This window comes from Gymnoscopelus microlampas (genome assembly GCF_963454915.1).
Source record: "Gymnoscopelus microlampas genome assembly, chromosome: 7".
Lineage (NCBI taxonomy): Eukaryota > Metazoa > Chordata > Actinopteri > Myctophiformes > Myctophidae > Gymnoscopelus > Gymnoscopelus microlampas.
Window position 1 is genome coordinate 10,333,412 of NC_139944.1, and position 12,500 is coordinate 10,345,911.

At 43.1% G+C, this 12,500-nt stretch overlaps 2 protein-coding genes across 3 annotated transcripts in view; both read left to right on the forward strand.

Annotated features, from left to right (window-relative positions):
* The window catches only part of mtss1 (MTSS I-BAR domain containing 1), a 656,873-nt gene that overhangs the window by 144,538 nt on the left and 499,835 nt on the right, over window positions 1-12,500 (forward strand). The gene's annotated exons all lie outside the window — the stretch shown is intronic.
* On the forward strand, window positions 1,296-11,681 carry mych (myelocytomatosis oncogene homolog). The gene is made up of 4 exons (XM_084062503.1): window positions 1,296-1,550; window positions 4,527-4,835; window positions 5,593-5,924; window positions 7,814-11,681. Exons 2-4 carry the CDS (start codon window positions 4,549-4,551, stop codon window positions 8,452-8,454), a joined length of 1,260 nt encoding a protein of 419 aa, XP_083918629.1. The 5' UTR covers window positions 1,296-1,550; window positions 4,527-4,548; the 3' UTR covers window positions 8,455-11,681.

The following is a 12,500-nucleotide window of genomic DNA, read 5'->3' on the forward strand; positions in this document are numbered from 1 at the left end:
GTTACATTTATTTATTTAATTAAAAAATAAATCCAAATTCTTCACATAAAAAAATATATATATATATATTCGGAAATAGATCTACAAGCATGCATTGTGAGCTTGTAGATTGACGTTTACAATAGGGGTCGCCGGACCGCACTTTGAGCACCACAGTCGAGTAAAGTATCTGGGGTATGGCTGCCTGTCTGTCTGTCTCTCAGCCTGTCTGTCTCTCAGCCTGTCTGCCGCAGTACTCCTATTTGCTGCTGCTACTACTACTACTACAGCATGGCAGGGCGAGGGAGGGATGGATGAGAGACCTAGAGAGAGAATGCGAGAGAGAGAGAGAGAGAGAGAGAGAGAGAGAGAGAGAGAGAGAGAGAGAGAGAGAGAGAGAGAGAGAGAGAGAGAGAGAGAGAGTTGGAAGAGAGAGTGAGAGACAGGGTTGCCATGTCCGCTTATTAAGCAACGTTGGGCTTGTTTTTCTGTGTAGTTGCTTAATTGGGCATGTCAAGCCCAAATAAGCAACTGCACAGAAAAACAGGCTTGTTTCCCTTTTTTTTAATTTATTGTTTAAACCAGTGGTTCTCAAATATTATGTATTTGTCCCCTAACCCCCATCTGAACATGTTTTGTACCAGATTTGTGTTGTTAGAATGTTTAAAAAAATCTTCCAAATATTCCACTTTCTATTTGAAGATTTTTTGAAAATAGAAGACCTACAAGCTCACATGCGACGCGTTGTGAGCTTGAAGGTCTAGCTATTTTCAATGTATATACAGTACAGTTACAGTATACCGCCGGTAGGTTTAAAGTGCTCACAATTGCTTCTTTGGGGCTTGTTTTCCTAGACCTGGTTGTTTATTTCTCTCACACAACCTGGCAACGCTGGTTGGAGGGAGAGAGACCTAGAGATATGGTTGGGGAGAGAGAGAGAGACAGACACCCGGCTTCTGCCGGGAGTCCACGTGTTGCTTCTGTTCCCACATTTTTACCCGCCACCATTTTCCGGGAATTCCAGCGTCTCACTGTGTGACATAGTGTGCTGTGATATCACTCCGCAGCCCCGGTCCCATAGACCCTCCCTCTCCATCCCGATCACTCCGCGCACGGACCCCCACCGCTTTTGCGCTCGGACTCGATCGATCGGACGCGATCGGACGATATTAATGACATAACCATCGATTGGTCGCGATCGATCGTCTCACTATTGGAGTTTTGGCGCGATTTCGCCCCGCGGAAGGACACCAGTGGGAGAGCCGGTGGTATAAATTTAAATGTCTCCGGTCGGCCACACCCACTCTGTCTGGTTGTAGAGAGAGAGAGGAGGAGAGAGGTCGAGAGAGAGAGACTTTGGTTTATAACAGGGGAGAGAGGAGAAACGTGGGTGTTTTTTTTTGCCCCCAGTGGGTCGACCATGCGGATCTTAAAGGACATTTGAACCAACCGATCAGTGACTTGTAGCAGCCTTTTCCTTCTTATTGGGACCGTTATCGATTTTTCTATTTCTGGGGGACGTGCATTTATTATATTTTCTTCAATTGACCCGATTCAAGGAAGATTTTGAGGTAAGATCGATAATGATGACTAGAGAGATTTCTTTGCACAAATACATGTTTTTTTGACATGATCAACGACATGAGGGTTTAGATTTAGAGTTGTGTGGTAAAAAAAAAAAAAAAAAGAAGAAGAAAGATTTGATTTCTGTTTATGTGGACGTTGTTGCATTTATAGGCTATATTTTCACAAGTTGTCCGATTTAAGGAAGATTTTTTAAGGCAAAGATCAGATTTTTGCACAAAAATCCATGCGTGTTTCTACATGAACAGCTGCTGGGCTTAGATTGTAGAGTTATGAAAAATATATATCTGATGTTTGCATGTGTTAATGACATGGTGTACAAGTGGTATATAGCTTAGTAATAAAAGGGTGGATGCACGCTGTTTCACATGCCGGCCGGTGGCTGCGTGCGTGCTTTTCACATGGCTCTCACGTACAGGGCTTTGCAGGGGTAGAAGCATTCTTGCACACACCGGATCGGAGGAAAAACGTCAAGACTTTTTAATCTCGATCGGCGATCAGAGATCCGATAAGATCTCCGATCGATATTAAAAAGCCTGTCGTTGTTCTTTTTGGTTATGAATTGGTTATTTTTGATGGAAAAGGAATGTCGCTGTTTCTCAGTCTCAACGCCGGCATGGTTTTTAGTTTTGGGTGTTGGTCTACTCTTTGGTAGTGGGAATGTCAGGAGACATTTAGATGAAAATATATATATTTTAAATAGTGCTTTGTTCGTGTCATTATCTATGATTATCTGTCGTAGACTTTAGTATAAACACTTGGTTGTCAATGTTGAATTTTTATCTTTTTTTTTTTTTGTGGTCGCTGCTGCTTTCTCGCCGAGTCAGAAAGGCATGAAGCCTTTTAACTTGCCATGCCTGTGTGTGCGTGTGTGTGTGCGTGCGCGCGCGCGTGTGCAGACTGCTGGGGCTGACTGGCTATGGCTGGCTGGTGGTGACGCACCCATACGCGCGTGCGCGCGCATGTACGCGCGCGTACACACACACACACACACACACACACACACACACACACACACACACACACACACACACACACACGCACACACTGTGACTTTTGTTCAAAGCCGGTGCCAAAGTGCGTCCTTTTTTTCTTTTCTTTTTTTTTAACCCTTTCATTCACTCCGTTTATATTATTTGCAGACTTAATGTTTATGTTTCAGCCTTTAAAAAAATAAATAATAATATATATATATATATTATTTTTATGTTGTATTTTATTGTAGTGTGAGCTTTAAGACTGTCACATAGTCTGACTAGTGCATCTAACTAAGTGAAATAAAAGTGCAAACAGTAGGCTTACCCTACACACAGAGTATACCGTGGATTTAAGTGGGATTGTACTTTTCGGATGCCAATGTGTCCTTTTGTCTGCAGCTTATGCAATGGACTGTTAACCAGTGGTGTAAAGTAATTAAGTACATTTACTCAAGTACTATGCTTAGGTATTTTTTTTTACTTTACTGGCGTATTTCCAATTTTCAGTACTTTGACTTCTACTCCACTACATCTCAGAGCCAAATATTGCTTGATTATCGTCACAAAACATACTTCACCACTTTTGTACTTTTACTCAAGTCAATTTTGAACTCCGGAGTATGTCTACCTTGCAGTAGTGATACTTTTACTTCTTAAGTAAGAAATGTGAGTACTTTTTCCAACACTGCCAATGTGTCCTTTTGTCTGCAGCTTATGCAATGGCCTGTTAACCGCAGATGAACTCGTGTTCCATGTTATGGTGCGTGGTGGTGGACTGGTGGTCTGCATAGAGGGGCTTCAATTATTCATACTCACACACCAGCTATTTACTGTGCTTGTATCATTATGGTTGTGTAAGTGTAGCTTTTTGCTGTGTTTCATCATCAGTGCATCATCAGTGCTGCTGTGGAAAGGAACTTAAACGTGCATTTACTCAAGAAAAACAGAAAACTAATATTTACCACTTGAGCCCTTTTTATTTAGGTTACTATGGGCTGTTTGAAAAGAGCCGATTTACAAGCTCTGTGAGCTTGTAGATCAGTTATTTTGGGAAAAATCTAAGTTCTTCCACCACTAACTTCACTCAGTAGAGTAGAGTAGAGTAGAGTAGAGTAGAGTAGAGTAGAGTAGAGTAGAGTAGAGTAGAGTAGAGTAGAGTAGAGAGAGAGAGAGAGAGAGAGAGAGAGAGAGAGAGAGAGAGAGAGAGAGAGAGAGAGAGAGAGAGAGGTGTGTGTGTGTGTGTGTGTGTGTGTGTGTGTGTGTGTGTGTGTGTGTGTGTGTGTGTGTGTGTGTGTGAATGTAGAAGCGCTGAGTGGTCACAACGCATTGTGCCTGTGTGTGTGTGTGTGTGTGTGTGTGTGTGTGTGTGTGTGTGTGTGTGTGTGTGTGTGTGTGTGTGTGTGTGTGTCTGCCTGTGCGATTATTGCTCAACTGGGTAGCAAATTCAGTCAGATTGTGATGATGATAAGCACTGCAGGTGGTTAAACTAATCCCCCCCTCTCTTGTAAGCTACCATTTGGGGGGTAAGTTTTGCTGAAACCAAATGGACCCTTATTATCCATGTATTTACCATTTGAACACACTCTGGACTTTAACTGTGGTGGTCCCAGCTGTTGGCCGTGATGTCATGGGGGGAGAGAGAGAAAGAGAGACAGAGAGAGAGGGGGGGGGGGTCTTTGGGGTTGATTTACGGATCTTGCTGATGGGGGCGGAGTCTAACGACACTGTGATGTAAACACAGATAAAAAAGGAGGTGTCTTGCCAGGCTGGGGTTTACTTTATTTAAAAACTTTCACCAGCACACACACACGTGTCTGTTCGCTGCTGCTGCTGCTAGTCAGCTCCACTTTAAACACTACTGGCGCTCATTCTATCGGATATATCTGACCAGGATTATTTTTGTTGTTGCCCCTTTTTCCCTCTTCCACAACTTAACACTTTTATTTATTTTTTTGTATTTTTTTCCCCCCTCCGTTTTGTTTTCAGACTGTTGGGAAGTTCCACAAAAATGTTGCAGAGCTTCGCCCAGTCTCAGGACTGGCTGTACACCGAGCCGCTGCTCTTTGACGATGAGTTCTGCCAGAGCCTGATGAAGGACCTGCAGTCGCTGCCCACCCCGCCGCAGAGCCCCCCCATGAAGAGCGGCAGCGGCGGCGTGGGCGCCGGCGGCCACCACAAGCCCCTCTCCAAGGAGGACCAGCTCAGCTACGTGTCCGACATCCTCCTGGAGGACCACGACATGCAGCTCAACTGGAACTGCGACTTCTTCGACCCCGACTACTGCGACGTCGACAAGTGAGTGTGTGGGGGGCTGTCATCGTGACGTTTTTAAACTTGGACGATTTAATCGTCACTCTAAAAGTAGTCGTGTTTTTCCTTGGCTTGGCGATCTGATATTTTCCTGTGAAAAATGACGCGCCGGACTACCGATGCTTGGGGTTTTAAGTGGTTAACCACTTAACCACCCCATTATGGTTTAGCGGAGTCCCTCAGGGGTCTATACTAGTGTCTTTTCTGTTATCTGTTTTCTGTTATTGTGGGGAAAGCTTTAGCTGAAAATAGCCGATCGACAAGTTGTGTGAGTGTGTCGGCTATTTTCAGCGAAAGCTCTCCCCACAATTGTCGATTCTGCTGTTTTCAGCGAAAGCTTTCACCACAATTCGGCAGCTTGTTATTTTTTAAGAGGTTAAGTGACCGCATAGGCGATTTTTTTGGGGGGGGTGCATGGGGGGCACTTGCCCCCCCTGGTGGCCGGACAATTTTTAAATATATATTTTTTCTTTTTACTTTTTTTTGGCCAATATATGGCAAGTATATGGAGAATATATGCTGCATATATGCCATATTCAGGTTCATATATGTGCATATATGTGGATATATAGGAAATATATGTCTCTTCTATGTCCAATTTCGTATATGTCACATATATGACAAACATATATGTTGCATAATGCATATATAAAAACATATATGTTCATATATTTTCTTTGCCCCCCCCTGGTGGCAGAGGCAAAGATTTCCTATGAGTGACCGTGTAATAACTTTTCGACAGGCCCCTGGACAAGGTGCTGCCCCGCATCCGGGCCGTCTCCCTGGGGGACAGTGGCGAGGAGGAGAGCCTGTGGAGGTGCCTGGGAGGAGGAGCGGAGAAGGGCCTGCTGGTGTCCCCCTCCTCCTCGGTGCTGGGCTCCAGCCCCCTGCTGTCGGACATCGACACCAGCATCTTCGAGGAGATCGCCGGCTCTACCCTGGCCGTCCACGCCGCGGCGTTGGCCTTGGACGAACAGGACCCGCTGGACAGCCAACAGGAGCAGAGCATCGAGTCCACGTCGGACTACGGCTCCGCCGGGGGAGAGCTGTCCACGTACTCCTCCTCTGACTCTGGTGAGTTCATTTGGTTTATTATGACTACTGCCATGATTCATAATAATGATATTAATAATAATGATGATGATAATAATAATGATGATGATGATGATGATAAGGTAATGATAATGATAATGATAATAATAAAGAAAAATAAAGAAAATTATGATAATAAAAATATTTTAAAAAATTGAACGCAGATTTCTCACATCCAATGTGCTGCAGAGTCCAACAACAAATATGAAATAAAATATATTGTTTTGAATTAATAGTTTGAAAGCATCAATTTGCATTTTAAAGGTCAAATGTTGATGTTGATATATGTTGGTATGATATTTTTGATCACATTATTTCACCATCATCGCTGCACTTTTATTGTGTTTGTGGGGTTTGTCAGCTGGCGCCATCATATTGATAACGGGGAGAATTCAATGTGAATTGATTGGCTGCTTATTGCTGTTGTATACTGTATGTTCAAGAAGTTGGCGTGAAGTCATGGTTTATCATGCAATTGGAGCCCAAAGTGTTGTTTTTAAGTCATTTCCGAGTCTTTATCTGGATCTAACATCATAACACTGTAATACTGTATCGCCAACCCATCCCAGTGGGGTTACTTTATGACTGCCGAAGAACAAGTTACTGTACATTGTGTGTGTGGGTGGGTGGCGGAAGAGAAGATACCACCGATTATTGAGTGACATGAATAGATTAGAGTTTTTTTTTGGCGGTTAAGTGCTCCTAATAGAGGTGTGTGTGTGTCATGTGAGTCATGCTCGGCGGTTAACATCTGTGGTGTCTGTCATTAACATTGTAGTGAGTCACCCTACCAGCGCATGCCCTCTGGCTCTACTGTACTACTTTTGGGCAGGGAAGTGCTGTTGGCATCCCTTCAAGTTTGTCTCCATTACTCATTGACCAAATACGCTCTGTTTATTTTCTCTCCCTCCTTCTGGGTTTCCGACTTTTTTTCTTTTCTCTTTCTGACACATGTATTATTTGCCGACTCATTCCCGGCACATGTTTTTTCCATAAACCTCTCTTTTCCGCAAAATCACATCAGGCCTATTAACTGCTTTTGACCACTTTCAGCCTGGCGTCGGTATTTTTGGGCTTGTCATTATAGCCAAAATGTTAGAAAAAAATACTATAATCTTCAATTTTTTTGGGGAAAAAAAGTAGTATTTACTCAAGTAGTACTTACTTGTGCAGCGACTAGTTCCCCTGTTCGTCATTATGACGAAGTATATACTCGGGCTTAAGTCACTAAATGTGATTATTATTATTAAAGTATATACATTTTGCTGGCATTCTACTCCAAATGAACTTTAATGATACAACTCTTGAGTAGAGCAGAGATAATCACAGTTTTTGTATTCACAGAACTGCAAAACATTGTCCCGTAGCGTCAGGCGCTATTATTTTCCTTTTCTTTGTTGCCGTTGGCATCTTGGAGTAACAATGAACAATGAACAAAAGGCAACAGCGGAGAATCTTTCAGTGGAAGGAAACGTTCCGCGGTGTTAACATGGTTTGTTACAGCCACGGTGGTGAGGCTATGCACGCTGAGGAGGCGGCGGCCAATACCGTGCACGCGCACGCACGTGTGTGTGTGTCTTGTGTGTGAGTTGTGTACAGTGTCCAAGCTGTTGTTTTGAGTGTAAGCTGTGCTTTTTGAAATGTCAGGTGCAATGCTAACGTCATAATAACCTCTAACCCAGTGGTTTTCAAAGTGGGGTCCGGGGCCCCGTAGGGGTCCTTGGGGGGGGGCGTACAAGGAGGCCGCCAGCAAAATGAGGGACGGCCTAAACACTAATTCCTATCAGTTTGGTGGTCCTTGACATGAAGATGTATGAGAAACACAGCTCTAACCCCTCTCTCTCTCTCTCTCCATTCCTTCCTCTAAACAGAAGAGGAGATCGACGTGGTGACCGTGGTGCGCTGCTCCTCCAGCCCGTCCCCCCTGCCCTCATTGGCCGACCTGTCCGCCCGTCAGCAGCAGAAAGAGGAGGAGGAGCAGAGGCGGCGCTTCAACTTCGACATCCAGCAGCAGCACAACTACGCCGCGCCCTGCCCCGCCTCACCGCCACCATCCTCTTCCTCCTCCACGTCCTCCTCGTCCTCCATGTCTTCCAAAAAGCGGTCGCGGGGGCGCGACTCGTCGCGCCACCACCGCCGCCACCACAGCCACCGCCACTACTCGCCCTCCTCCGGCCGCTCGTCGTCGTCGTCGTCGCGCCACCACAATCACCACCACTCGTCGGCGCGCCAGTCGACGGAGACGGAGGACGAGGAGGAGAGGCGGCGCACGCACAACGTCATGGAGCGGCAGCGGCGCAACGAGCTCAAGAACTGCTTTGTGCGCCTGCGCGACAACGTGCCGGAGCTCTCGCACAACGACAAGGCGTCCAAGGTGGTGATCCTGAAGAGGGCGCGCGACAGCATCCACAACCTGGAGGTGGAGGACCACAGACTGCTGGCCAAGAGGGACAGGCTGAAAGAGAAGCAGCAGCGGCTCAAAGCCCGGCTGGAGCAGCTGCGAGGCTTCTAGAGAGAGCCCGAGGTTAAAGACTATGATAGACAATTTGATCCCGGACGAGTCCCCAAAATGTTGGACAGGAGGAGGACATAGTTGATGGAGAGGGGACATTGTTGATGCAGGGGACAGACATTGAATGGAGAGTTTGAGGACAGAGGGGAGAGACGCGGGGAGAAGAGCGCACAAACTTGACATTTCATAGATATTGTTTTATGTTTAAACGTTTTAATGTTTTTTTTTGTTTAATGTTTTGGAGACTTGTATCTGAAACGGGCGCGCACACAGACACACGCTCGCACACATACACACACCACATATACATACGCATACTCAGTGAACCTTTGCCATCAATGCACACAAACACCTCAGACCTTACACATGTAAACATTCAAGTTGTTGGAGTCTACACACACACACACACACACACACACACACACACACACACACACACACACACACACACACACACACACACACACACACACACACACACACACACACACACACACACACACACACACACACACACACACACACACACACACACACACACACGTGACTCAGCGTTTATCATATTCATGCCTTGACTGCTGACTGTTGTAAGAGTAGGTAAATAAGGTTGGACTAGCTATGAAAAAGAACCGTTATCCTCCATTGTTAGTTAGTTTTTTTTAATTTTTATTAGGGTGAATACACACTAGAAGACTTCTGCACAAGATATAGCCCCAATACTTAACTCTCTATTGCTTATTTAAAGCATAATTACTTCAAGTGTGCCATATATCTATGGAGAAGATGTTTTATTCAACTTAAATTTGTTCTAAAGCCACAAAACCAACCAGCTGTCGTGAAGAACCACACTTGAAGTGAAGATGGTGTTTAGACTTGGCTAGCTAACTGAGCGATCCCGCTATAAAAACAACTTTTATAGAAATACAATGTATAATTGCATCTGTATAATACTTCGGGCTTGATTTTGTTCAAGTAACGTTTTTTCTCTAGTGTGCATTCACCCCCTTTGATGTCCTCAGGCGGACCCTTTGGCCCAATTCTGTTATAATAACCCAGGTTTATTGTGTTCAATACAATACTGTATATATACCAGATTAATTACTGTATGCATCATGAAGATTGGCCTCAGTTCTCTCTCTCGCTTCAACAACTTCATAAAGTTCACAAAATGAGAACCTAATACATCTTTTTTCTAGACATCCGACATGAGAATTAAAGGAATAATGATATGATCATTTTGAAAGTAATTACCACTGTTGCATGGTGTGAAGTGGTTGATTAAGTAGTTGAAAACTGAGCTCAGTCACTAAGCTATGCTAGTCCTTGCAATCTGCCAAAGTCTTTCTGTACACAGATGCCATTTAAGACAAGCCTAAAGCCTGGTTTATACTTTGTTGCACCGCAGTGTAGCGCGGTGAAGCAGATCAACTGTGCTTGCCACACGACATTGTTGTGCGACAAAGTTTAAATCTAGCATAACCTATCGCCACTGTCAAGTACCAACCTTGCATTCAGGAATCCTATATGGGTTGACACTCAACCCATTGATCCTTATATTTGGTTTTTATTTCATTTGTCAAGCCCTGGGGGTCACAAACATTAATATTTACAAACTATTTTTATCTACAGTGAAACGCTTGTATTTAAAAGGTTTTTAGTAAGACAGCGGTGTAGTGATGTATAGTCCTGTTGCGACTGGAAGAGACATTTTGAAAACTGTCTATGGAATTCACAGACTATCCTTACCCTATATTGGCATTTTCTAAAACTATTATCTCTTGGACATATTATGTCTTGGACAAACATTCCCCTGCTGACCCCTGCTTGCTTTGAAAATTGTGGGTGGCTTTCGCCAGTAGCCATTTTGTGTCCAAATAACTGTCACTAGTAGGGGCACAAAATGGCCGCTAACGGAAGCTGCGACATCAGGTGGTGACCGAAGAATTGCACTGTCCACTGCTCGTGATGGCACTAACAACTCAGCATGTTTTAGGCGCTAGCACTAGATGTTCAAAGTAGTTGAACTTTTAAGGCAAAGATAACCCCAACTATGCTTCAAACTCTTCACTTTGGATAGTTGATTAGCAACTGCACCAACCATGATCAGTGCTTATCGTGTTTCTTTTGCTAGTGCTACAGCTAAGCCAGTGGACACTGGACACATAATAAGTTATAAGTTCCTATGAATAGCTTGTTTACTTTAGGCTGGATCTGAAGTTTGTATTTTCAAAATGGTGGGGACGCGTATCACATTTGAATGCCAATAATAATTATTCTTATAATTATTGCTGTTCGTAAATGTGCTGTTTGTGGCCAAAGTGTCGCAAAAGGCAAATATTTGTTCATTTGTGTAAAAAGAAAAATGTCTTAAAATGCATCCTGTTTTCTAATGCAAATTCTTTCATTAGTCTGCGTGTGAACTTGAAAAGACTCTGATTAATGTGTATCTCCTATGTTTTCCTCTTTTTTTGGGGTGTGTTTGATACAGAAAAACTGTTCTGCCAAGAAATGCATTTCCTGTCCAATGTTTGTTATTTTTTTATATTATAAAAGTATATAGGCTAGGTGTTTCTCATTTTGCCAGTGTCGTGTGTAATTATCATGAGGTACAATCCATTGACACATTCATTTTTAACATAAACAAAGGAGTTGTGAGCCAACGAGAAACATGAGCCATATGCAGTGCTTTTTTAATTTCAAGGACCCCCATAACTCTGAGAGCATACAAATGGAACCAAATTGACCCTTTGAACGCTCTCATAGTTACAGACCTGTGAGGGTCCATTTGAAACACCCCTCAAGGAACCCTGAGGGTCCCTGGACCCCACTTTGAGATCCACTGCAATAACCGAACTTGCTCTAAATTGAAGTTTAAAACGAAGAAGTCGTGACTTTCTGAGGTTTTGACACAACAGTGGCAAAATAATATTTTTTTAGCATGATAAAACCTACCTCTACCCTGGCTGCAGTCAGACATTTTTTGAATTAATAAAGCATTTTTGTTTTGTGTTATTGTCTATTGAGCTTGAAATAAAAAATGTACAGATTTTCTTAAATATGTAAATGTTTTGTTTATTGTATCATAAATTATTTTAGTTCTTTTTTTTTCTTGGTTCATTTGAATTTCAGAGAGTTTAGAGGGGGAAAAAACGCGTTCTGTTCTTTTCCTTAGGAGCACTTTGTGTGTTTTTTTTATATTGAGTTAATAAAAGAATGGGCAAGAGCTGGCCTGTCTCTGTCTTTGATGCTTAACACTCAAACACACACCTATACAGGTATTTACAATGTGTAGTGTTGGAAGAAAATAGAAGAAATACCACCATATAGAAATATTCTGTACCCATTAAGACCTGAGGCAGACAAATGCCTTTTAAATCACTAGTTCTCAAACGTTGTCATGCCAAGGACCCCCAAATTGTTATATATTTGGCCACTGACGCCCATCTGAAAATGTTTTGTGCCAGAGACCCCCGGAAGAGAAGAGAAAATTCTAAATTATTCAAAAGTTTCCAAACATTTTCGATATTTTTCAGAACTAGCAGATGTACAAGCGGCACAAAGTGACGCGCTGTGAGCTTGTAGATCTGCTATTTTTGAATAGCCAACGTATTAAATGGATAAGGTGGTTAAAATGATTGTGATGCCACATTAACTACTTTTGCTGGGGACCCCCTCCATGGATCCCTGGGGGTCCCCGGACCCCACTTTGAGAACCACTGCTATACAGGTATTTACAATGTGTAGTGCTTGGAAGAAAATAGTAGAAATACCTCCATATAGAAATATTCTGTTCAAGTAAAAGGATAGTATTAATTAACATTACTGGCATCAAGATATACTTGCCAGTACCAACGTAAAAGTGCTAAAACATTTGTAAATGTGTCAAACTGTTTCAAAATGTATAAAATAGGGCTTAATTGGTTATTGTGCGTAACTAGTAACTAAAAGCTGTCCAGATAATTGTAGTAGAGTAAAAAACCTTATGAGATTAGTAGAGTAGTAGAGTAGTATTACTTGCATGCTTTATTCTTTTAGAGTATTTACTT